The following is a 12,013-nucleotide window of genomic DNA, read 5'->3' on the forward strand; positions in this document are numbered from 1 at the left end:
AAATGACAGGTGAGATCTGAAATAATAATTAATAATAATAATAAAATAGGAGTGAAAATGAAAAGAGTTGTTCTATATATATATATATATATATCCGTATAATCAGATTTGTACTACCATTCTTATAATATAAAAATTCAATACAAATATTAAATTTTATCAAAATTTTATGATTAATAATACGAGATGATAGCAAAATTTTATTATATAATTGATATACACAACAAATTTTGCAAAAAAATTTATTCATGAAAAAATATTAATTTTTATATTAAAAATATTATTATTATGATTATAAATATATCTGTCTGATTATTATAAATATCGGTGCTTTGTTGTATCTTTAGGCTTTAGCATTATTCAAATCGAAATAACCGATTATTTACTGTTGTAGTATCGCAATTAATAAGTAACGCATGAGTTATCGCTAAATCCCCAATTGTTGAAACCCTAATTTGAAAAATCCACTTTTTACAGCGACTGAATCTTCTACGTTGAACACATTCCAGTTCTGACTTTTCTTCCATGTCCAGTTCACCGCCCACATGAATACCAATTTATGTTTCTAAGCCCTTGTATGGAGATAGCTTGTTGCACCAAAAATTTACTCTTCAACCCTAGACTGATTTCGGTATACGATAGTTTCAATGGCAACCGACGCCTCCCCGAAGTTTCAGAAGCCCGATCTGATTCAGATGACGCAGCCACAGGAATACCGTTCGGAGATTGTCGCGGAGGCGCACGACGGGCTTCACTTTTCGCAGTTCATGATAGCGGGATCAGTGGCGGGAATGGTTGAGCACATGGCGATGTTCCCGGTTGACACGGTTAAAACCCAGATGCAAGCCCTCGGATCCTGCCCAATTCGATCTGTTAGTGTTAAGCTGGCCCTTCAATCTATTCTGAGATCGGATGGTCTTAAAGGCCTCTACCGCGGCATTGGCGCCATGGGGCTTGGTGCTGGCCCCGCGCATGCCGTTTATTTCTCTGTTTATGAACTCTGTAAAAAGAATTTTTCTGGAGGGAATCCTAATAATTCGGCGGCACATGCCCTGTCGGGTGTTTGTGCCACTGTTGCTAGCGATGCAGTGTTTACGCCCATGGATATGGTGAAGCAGAGGCTGCAATTGAGTAATAGCCCTTATCACGGGGTGTCGGATTGCGTGAGGAGGGTGCTGAGGGAGGAGGGTTTTAGGGCGTTCTATGCATCTTACAGAACTACTGTGCTAATGAATGCTCCTTTCACGGCTGTGCATTTTACTACCTATGAGGCGGCAAAAAGAGGTTTAATGGAGGTTTCACCGGAGAGTGTGAACGATGAGCGGTTGGCTGTTCATGCTACAGCTGGAGCAGCGGCAGGGGCATTGTCAGCAGCCGTTACCACACCTTTTGATGTCGTGAAGACTCAGCTACAATGCCAGGTATTTAATTTTGCTCTCGTTTGTGTAAATGTTAGGCTGATGAAAGGTATGAGAACATAGGTATATTTTCTTTGTAAATTTGGCAATGTGCTCTAAATTCTTTAGTTTTGATATGAACTCGATGATTGATTAATTTGACTATAGAGCATGTTGATTTCTGTTAGTTTCCGAATTTGTGATTTTGGGAATTCTATCGAATCTTGGTTGATAAAAACCATGGTTTTGAAGAATGAAAGGATATTGATGTTAATCGACATATAATCTGTAGGTTGAAAAAATGACGGTCATCTTTTTTGTAACTTTATGCAAGTTTTTTTTCTTGTACTATAAGATTTCTTGAGCCTAGTGCCAAGTTTCTTAATACGCACTACACCTATTCTTGATCTAGTGCACTACGAAGAAAATAAGGCAGTGACTGTAATGAATATTAACTAACTGGTTATTGTCAAATTCTTCTTATTGATTTTTTTTAAAAAATTTGAGGAACTTATTGATTATATTTGGTACTATATATACCTGGATTACTTCTTTCTAAGTTCTTTGACCAAACTTGCTATGTTCCGTAGTTCAGAACATATAGTTGAAGGCTTGAGGAGCAATAATGTCACGAGCATTAGTCATACTGCAACATGAAAAAGGTTCATGAATCATGTTTTTTTGAATCCCCTCTGATGTGTAAATTTTCAATAAATATTCAAGGACATGTGCAAACCTATGAATACATATCATATCAATTTCTTCACGGGTTATAGGATTCAGTTAGAGTAGAAAAAAGAGCATTATAAAGATTAAAGAAGATATGAAAAGATTAAGAAACAAAAAGATAGAAGCAGTTGGTGACCTCCACATACTTCCGTGACATGAAGCACAACTCGATTTATAAGCTAATACCTATTAAATTGGTGGAGACTGTAGCTTATGCAGCTGTAATGTCGATTACCATCATCATCAAAGACAAAAGCGTAATTTTCACTTGTAGTGTGGAACATTGCTCATTTGCTTGAAGCCCTCAATTCTAACCTCTTTGTTGCTATAATATCCTTGGTTCTAAGCAACCAAACTGATTTTTGGTATTTTAGTTCCTTGTCATATACCAAACAATTACAACTCCTTGACTGTCCACTAAAAAACTTAGGTCTTACTAGATAGTGAAGGATGATGTAAAATCACACAAAATGATGTATTGAATGTTGAGATATGTGGAAACAGCTTGTTTCAGTCTCTTTCAACTCACCACTTTATCTTGATTTAGAAAAATCCCAAGATAATTGTAATTATCGCGATTTTCTTCGATAGGTACCTAATGTAAAATAAGACTACTGGAACGGCTAGTGAAACTTGCTTTATTTTTTTGAATTAATACCCACATCAAGAGCAATCGTCTTCCCAACCTCAAATACCCACTAAAATAGATTAGTTTGGTACATGCCTTGCACTTTAATCTTCTGTCTGAGTTTTTAAACTACTTTCTTCATTCTTAATCTTTTGACATTTTGCAGGGTGTCTGTGGATGTGATAGATTTGTTAGTGGTTCAATCCGTGATGTTGTTCGGACGATAGTAGAGAAAGATGGATACCGTGGTCTTATGAGAGGATGGATGCCTAGAATGCTCTTCCATGCTCCAGCTGCTGCGATATGCTGGTCCACTTATGAAGCTGCAAAATCTTTTTTCCAAGAATTAAACGTAACCAACCAAAGGGGCAACGTGACCTGAGAAAGGGCGGATAGGTTGCTTTATTTTTTTTTCCTTCTCGGTAGATACCCTGTATGATCATGGCAAGCAATATGGCCAGGGGATGGATTTCTTTGGGAAAGAACTGCTTGCTGATGATTTGATAGAATTCTTTGGAGTAATGATGTGATGCATACGAATCTTACAGGCAGCCATTCATACGAATGTTATAGGCGGCCATTCATGTAGCGTCGTGTTTATTTACTATGTGGTGTAATCGGCATTTGCTTCTCAGATGCAATAATCTGGTAATCTTAAAAGGGTAAATTTCTCATTACTTTTTGAAATCATACACAACTGTTGCTCCTACATGCCATGCATGATTTTATATCCTAATCTGAGGTTTTATGCTATCTGAACTTATAATTTAAACTCATACCGAGTCTGCTTCATTGATCTCATCTCCCAGTCAAGACCATCATGACACGCATAGTTTTCAAGGAGTGGAAACCTCTTGTTGTATATGATTGCTTTAATTCTCACACGTGCTTTACAAATCATGCATCATCCGAATAGTTGTCTTGAGCCGAAATGTGATATGATAAATGTTTGGTTATAAGCCAAAATGAGATGTGATAGAATGTTTGGTTATGGAACAAATTATGTCAAATAATATCATAAGTTTTGATTAATATAACAAATGTTATAATTTCATATAAATTGTAATCAATTAGGCAAATGATATAGAGTCGAAACAATAATTGCCAAATAACAAACACAGATTCCACAATAATCATTCCATCTTTATTTCTTGTGTGAATTTTGATCTCATCGTATGCCACAAACGGGGGAAAATCGAAAATGTTCTACGGAAGAGGATAATTAATCACACCACCTGTCTCCTCAGAAGGATTCGTAGTCAAGAAAAATAGTCACCGAGTACTATTCCAAAGTGACTAGTAAAATGAAACCACATGTAGGATTCGTTCGACAATCAACCGAGCTATTAATCCAGCCAAACGCACTCTGAAGGTTCATCGTTCATATTTCTTCTACTTGAAGAGAAAATATCATTTAAGAGACGAACCCATAAGTTATTTTGAATGAAGAGAAAATATCATTTAAGAGACGAACCCATAAGTTATTTTGAATGAAAAAATATCAAAACCTCGTTTATTAGGCTATCATCCATGGTAATCTGAGGGAAAGTCTAGCTAGCTCAATGAGCTCTTCACCTGCCCAACAATTACAGTAATATCATCATCAAGCTTTCCACCTGCACAATTTCACCAGTAAATCTCGATTTAAGTATCAAAACAACTGGGAATTAACAAGTCGGTCAGCGCATTGATCAAACTCTCGCCTGTTAACTTCATTTCCAAAAGTTTCTTCCACCAAGGAACTTCGAAACCCTGATCACGAAAACAACGTTCCCATACAATCAATCGTGTAAGAAAGGACATTATGTAGTTGTAGAGAGAGAGAGAGAGAGAGAAATACATGAACTCGAGCTTCCAGCGAATAAGGGGATTCGAATTAAACTAGAACCCTTTGAATGGATCAGAGCTAATTAAATTAGCCAATGCCTTTGCTAGCATCCAGATATATCAATCAAAACACAACAAAACTACCTGACCAAGCTTTAAATTCGTGAGAAGAAAAACTGTATTTCACCATACCAGCATCGGAAGCATTATCACATGAGCCAAATATTGAAATAATTTCTTGGTCAAGGAAAACCAGAAGATGTTCTTGGACTGGTGCATGAATATGATACCGCGGCATCAAGGAACGTCTGACCAACAGCCTCCGAGCTCAACTGGTATGGACAGTCGAAATAATGTTCTTGTGCATGGTTTCTATAAAATAAATGAGCTGAATTGACAATTTCTCGTATTAAAGGTTACGGGCGCCGACCCACCTAACTTTCCGTTTTGATAACACTAATGTTGCACTCGGTATCATGTTATTTTCAATATGATATGTATCACAACTTGTAGTCAATTGTCGTAAATGTTCCTAAAATCACGAAGTTATGTTAACTATGGAGCTAATTTAATGTTAGAACATATATTTATTGTGTTTCCAATTTTTTTTTTCTCGTGCGAAATATATTAGTTCTGCTTCTACTTTTATTTAAATATTTTTAAAATTATCATTGAAAAAACGTATCTTTATGCGATGAATGGTGTAATTTTTAAAATTCAATTTAACATATAATATTAATTTATTAACTATAGATAAACTTACATAAGTATATACACAATAACATTTGAAGATGTGCCCAATTACATGAAAATTGTTTTTCATGTACCATGTAATATATAATAAGGGGGAGAAACATCTCATGCAAAGGTAAATGAGGACAAAATGGATGGTAGCAATTAATGACACCCATGCATTTTGTGCTGCAATGGTGTGTTTATATATGCTGGATTTGCATGGCATCCTCACACCATTCACACAGATTTTGTAGTGTTTGTTTCATCCGTAATATACCATCGTTTCTCCAAATAATTTCTCTGGGAAGAAAGAATATAAAAAATGGAGAATTCATCAAACCTTCCGCAGAAGCAATGCCCTGATCATCTCACTCTTGATGAAGCTATGGAGCATGAAATGAAAGATGGTCGCCTTTTGAACGACCCTAACATAGATCTCAAGAATATTAGAAGGTGAACAACTTAATTTATTTTTTTAAAAAACTTTCGACGTTTGAATTCGGACAAAAAAAGACCAAAGTTGAGGACTAGTACAGATTTTTATTGCAATGTCACTTGAAAAAAAGAACCCACTTTTTCAATTTTTTCTGCCATAAACAATCAGATGTACATGTTCACTTGACGTGTTTTAATATATAGCATTAAGCAAAGTGTATATATCTGATAAGTAATGGACATCTAAACTCAGTTTTTCGCTATGCATCTAATATTTCAGGAATGTATCAAACAAACTCTCTGCCCAAAGATCTAGAAGTAGGATGGTAAACCATACTCGTGATTTGGGAAAAATGGTCAAGGATTTAGAGGTAAATATTGGTCCATTGTTTGTGTGTGCAGTGTGCGTTTTTTTGCTCAAAATTTAATTCTCAGACTCAATCATTGATATATGTTGAACCCTACTAACTTATATTTCTATTGTTATATACTTACCATGCTTTAATTTGCTGTACTCAATAACATCCATTCTCACTCCACAAGTGGAAAGCTACACAGAAAAGAAGAGATTGTTGCAGCTTGAAAATGACTCCCTCCGACAAAAGTTGGAGAAACTATCAATTGAATCCAGGAGTCAAGAAAGTAATTAAAATTATATATCATCACAATATATGAAATCTCCTACTTCAAATAAAATCTGTCTATCTACAATATATGCATGCATGATTTTCATTTTACTGTATATAACGCGTGCAGTGGAAATCGAAGAGAAGAGGGCTGAAATAAAAATGCTAAAAGAACTCCATAAAACTGCAGCAAAGAATAAGCATGCAGCCGATTCTGAGGCAGAACAGATATCGGCTGATTTTTATTTCGAGCAACTCAAGGTCGCCGACTATCCAAGCATTGATTTCTACCAACTTTGTCTCCAAAATCAGCATGAAACTTCCAGCTCTGCAGTTGTCCCCAACATGGCACCAGATTCTGCGATTGAACGATCCCGTGAAGAGATTAGACCGGCCAACGAAGCGGAGTGCGACCAGCAGGAGTTTGATGATGTGGACCAGTACATCAACTTCGATGCTCTGGATGTTGCGGATCCATCTATGGGTGAAATAAGTTAAATTTTGGGATGGCAGGGGGAGGATGTTCACTGCTTGCAATTTTTTAATTTTATGTGGATTGTGTTTTTTTTTCCAAAGTGATTTTTATGTGTGTTTAGTGTATTGGGAACCAAAATAATTAATTTAATCGTCATGTTTCGTGCATGGATGCCAATTTATTCATTTTCATTTTAAATCAAATGTAGTTATTCCAAATTAAAAGAATAATGATATCATACTACTGTTGGTCATCTAAGTTATCGAGATTAGGTTTAGTTTGTCTTGTATCTTTAATATTTTCTTTTTAAATTCATTGACGTTGCACTGCACATGCACATGAGTGCCACATCGACATCATGTCAGTATCATATTAGTATTATATTGAAAAAATGACAAAAATTACAAAAGATGGGGTTATTATTTTAATTTAATGGCATTAGAAATCAAAATTGCAATTTGCACGTGATAAGCACACTACCTATGTGCATCCATGAATGATTTTTATTCATTTTCATTTAAAATCAAAAAGTAGTTATAATCCCAAATTAAAAGAAAAATGCATGGTATCATAAAGTTTGTTGGAATCGAAACTTTGTTCCTATAATATATGTAGGCCACGTTACATAGATTGCAGAATGGATATAATTTAAATTTAGTAATATTGTAATTTTTCGTTATATAAGTTTGTTTAATTTATTTATATTTTGTTCATATAAGTTATCAAAATTAGGTTATAGTCTTATATCTTTCTTTCTTTTGGTATGCAATTTTAGTCTTTTTTTGCAATGGAAACACTGACAATAGCTCTCTACTTGTACATGAGCGTCACATCGGGTTCAGACCAAAGCCATGTTAGTACAATGTTGAAAAAAAATGACTGAAATTAAGGATTACAGGCTGTGACTTAAATTTAATAACACGAAGTATATATCAAAATTATGAAGAAAAAATATATAATTAACATCAAATATATATATATATATATATATATATATATATATATATATATATATGTATTCACTTTAAATCTAGAGATTTTTAAAGTTAAAAAACATATATAATTATTGAATAACGGACAAGTTTCAATATAGTTTCTTATATAATAAAGAATTTAAAATTGATATTTCTCCTGCTATCATATTATAAAGTAAACTCTTAATCAAATCAAGAAAAAAAAATTAATAGTACAATATAAAATTAGTTCGTTCATGATTGATGCGATATAATTAGGAAATTATGATTAGTATTGAGGTGATATGATAGGATGATAAATAGTAATTTATTAATATACTTTTTTTTTAATTCTTGTGAATTAATTTGGGATAAATTCATATTCTTGCTAAATAAAATTGCTTAAAAATGCATTTTTTTTTTGTTTTCTAAGTTAAAATTTAAATATAATAATTTGTATTTATCTTCATCTTCTCTTCCTTCGAAAACATTTCAACAACCTTTTAATCTCTTCAATTTGTCCAAAAAACTATATATCCATTCAAAAATACCGAGGAAAAATGTAACTTTGATTATATATCTTTGTCTATTTACAATCATGATTAATTATGTTGTTAAAATGGATTTGAGTCACTCACTTTTAATTTTTGGAAATGCTAGTCCTTCTTCTTTATGCTTATGTGTCACACACGTAAGCATCATGTTGGCATCATATCAGCGGTATATTGGAAAAATAATAAGAAATGTAAAAAATAAATGAAAATAGTAAATTAAAATTAAAATTCTGACAATATAGAAAAATAAATAGCAAATAGAAAAACATACTAAACAAACATTGTAATTTCCAAAATGATAATTATGAGAGATACAATAATTTATATTTTCATTTCATATCTCTTTTTGCATGGCAGTTAATCTGTGTGATTCATAATCATTAATTTTGTGAAGATGGAAGCTTTCTTCCTAAAAGCTAAGCTTCTCAATTCCAATGCAGCAGTGGTCTTCAATCTGCCACAATGAATTTGACTATTCATGTCTATCATCAACAAATTAATGAAACCGGGCGCTTGGTCCAGTCGCCTCACCTGGAATTCTCAGTGTATAAACTCGAGCTCGAGTTCTCCCCATCCCTAGATTAGGATTTTAAAAAAATTTAATTAATTAAAATGTGTACTGATTACTGTTGTATTCGCTATTCTTTTGCTTGCATTCTTATTTTTTTTTTAAATCTTTATTAGTCCACACCATGTTCAGTTTCACTTCTTGATGTCCAAGAAAGATTATTTACATGTTTATGTTTGATTTTAAAACATTATTTATGTAATGTTTTTATAAAATAAATTTAATAGTTTTGTTGGTAAATTAATATTGCTGGTGAGAGGAATAAGCATTGAAGTTATACAACAATAAAGTAGCTTTCCTCTAGGATAAATACAAACTAACGCAAATTATATAGTTTATAAGAATCCCATAAAATTAAAAAAGATTTAAAAGCATGATTGAATTCATAATTTAATAATTAAAGAATCCAGATATTTTAGGAAGTTTTATCTAATTCGTCAGGATCGAAGTATACGTCAAAATTAAATATTCGTCGTACAAGTGAAATAATATACAAGTCGACAAAAAATTTCGGATTAGTGTATATTTTCGAAATTAATCAAAATTTTACCATATAAGTAATATATTGATAGAATTTTTCATGTATCGTGTAATATATATAAGGAGGAGAAACATCTCATGCAAAGGTAAATGAGGACAAAATGGATGGTAGCCATTAATGACACCCATGCATTTTGTGCTGCAATGTTGTGTTTATATATGCTGGATTTGCGTTGCATCCTCACACCATTCACATAGATTTTGTAGTGTTTGTTTCATCAGTAATATATCATCATTTCTCCAAATAATTCCTCTTTCTCTCGGAGGAAAGAATATAAAAATTAAAATGGAGAATTCATCAAACCTTCCGCAGAAGCAATCCCCTGATCTCACTCTTGATGAAGCTATGGAGCATGAAATGAAAGATGGTCGCCTTTTGAACGACCCTAACATAGATCTCAAGAAGATTAGAAGGTGAACTACTTTAATTTTTTTTTATTTTTTAAAAAAACTTTTGAAGTTTGAATTCGGACAAAAAAAGACCAAAGTTGAGGACTAGTACTGATTTTTATTGCACTGTCACTTGAAAAAAAGAACCCACTTTTTCAATATTTTCTGCCATAAACAATCAGATGTACATGTTCACTTGACGTGTTTTAATATATAGCATTAAGCAAAGTTTATATATCTTATAAGTAATGGACATCTAAACTCAGTTTTTCGCTATGCATCTAATATTTCAGGAATGTATCAAACAAACTCTCCGCCCAAAGATCTAGAAGTAGGATGGTAAACCATACTCGTGATTTGGGAAAAATGGTCAAGGATTTAGAGGTAAATATTGGTCCATTGTTTGTGTGTGCAGTGTGCGTTTTTTTGCTCAAAATTTAATTCTTAGACTCAATCATTGATAAATGTTGAACCCTACTAACATATAATTCTATTGTTATATACTCACCATGATTAAATTTGCAGTACTCAATAACATCCATTCTCACCCCACAAGTGGAAAGATACACAGAGAAGAAGAGATTGTTGCAGCTTGAAAATGACTCCCTCCGACAAAAGTTGGAGAAACTCTCGATTGAATCCAGGAGTCAAGAAAGTAATTAAAGTTATATATCATTACTGATATATATGAAATCTCCTACTTCAAATAAAATCTGTCTACCTACATTATATGCATGCATGATTTTCATTTTACTGTATATAACCCGTGCAGTGGAAATCGAAGAGAAGAGAGCGGAAATAAAAATGCTAAAAGAACTCCATAAAACTGCAGCAAAGAATAAGCATGCAGCAGGTTCTGAGGCAGAACAGATATCGGCTGATTTTTATTTCGAGCAACTCAAGGTCGCCGACTATCCAAGCATTGATTTCTACCAACTTTGTCTCCAAAATCAGCATGAAATTTCCAGCTCTGCAGTTGTCCCAAACATGGCACCAGATTCTGCGATTGAACGATCCCGTGAAGAGATTAGACCAACCAACGAAGCGGAGTGCAACCAGCAGGAATTTGAAGACGTGGACCAGTACATCAACTTCGATGCTCTGGATGCTGCTGATCCATCAGTGATTGTGAAATAAGTTAAATTTTTGGATGGCAGGGGGAGGATGTTCACTGCTTGCAATTTTTTAATTTTATGTGGATTGTGTTTTTTTTTTTTTCCAGTGTGATTTTTATGCGTTTACGGTATTTGGGAACCAAAATATTTAATTTAATCTTCATGTTTCGTGCATGGATGCCAATATATTCATTTTCATTTTAAATCAAATGTAGTTATTCAAAATTAAAAGAAAAATGTTATCATACGACTGTCGGTAAATTTTTTTGAAATTTACTGACGTTGCAGTGCACATGCATATGAGCACCACATCGACATCACATCAGCATCATATTAGTATCATGTTGAAAAAATTACAAAAAATATGGTTATTATTTAAATTTAATGACATTAGAAATCAAAATTGCAATTTGCACGTAATAAGCACACTACCGATGTGCACATTAGAAATCAAAATTGCAATTTGCACGTAATAAGCACACTACCTATGTGCATCCATGTTTCATTCATGGATGCCATTTTATTCATTTTAATTTAAATCAAAAAGTAGTTATCCCAAATTAAAAGAAAAAGGCAGAAATTTGTGTGAGACGGTCTCACGGGTCGAATTTGTGAGACAGATCTCTTATTTGGGTTATCCGTGAAAAAATATAATTTTTTATGTTAAGAGTATTACTTTTTATCTTGAATATGGGTAGGGTTGACCCGTCTCACAGATTAGTATCCGTAAGACGGTCTCACATGAGACCCACTCAAAGAAAAATGCATGCTATCATAAAATTTGTAAGAATTCCAAATGTGTAGACTCAAATCCGAGTCCTCCCCACCCATAGATTAGGATTTCAAAAAAAAAAAAAACAAATTAATTACTCCACACCAAGTTCAGTTTCACTTCTTGATGTCCAAGAAAAGAGTATTTACGTGTTTATATTTGAGTGTGTGTGTGTGTGTGTATATATATATAAACATTATTTATGTAATGTTTTTATAAAAGAAATTTAATAGTTTTGTTGGTAAATTAATATTGCTGGTGAGAGGATT

General features: G+C 33.3%; 1 protein-coding gene across 1 annotated transcript; it reads left to right on the forward strand.

Annotated features, from left to right (window-relative positions):
* The first annotated feature begins 435 nt into the window (after positions 1–435).
* LOC140836321 (uncharacterized) lies at positions 436–3,507 on the forward strand. Its single transcript, XM_073201753.1, has 2 exons — positions 436–1,421; positions 2,921–3,507. Exons 1-2 carry the CDS (start codon positions 648–650, stop codon positions 3,134–3,136), a joined length of 990 nt encoding a protein of 329 aa, XP_073057854.1. The 5' UTR covers positions 436–647; the 3' UTR covers positions 3,137–3,507.
* Positions 3,508–12,013: the final 8,506 nt, after the last annotated feature.

This window comes from Primulina eburnea, chromosome 1 (assembly GCF_022965805.1).
Source record: "Primulina eburnea isolate SZY01 chromosome 1, ASM2296580v1, whole genome shotgun sequence".
Lineage (NCBI taxonomy): Eukaryota > Viridiplantae > Streptophyta > Magnoliopsida > Lamiales > Gesneriaceae > Primulina > Primulina eburnea.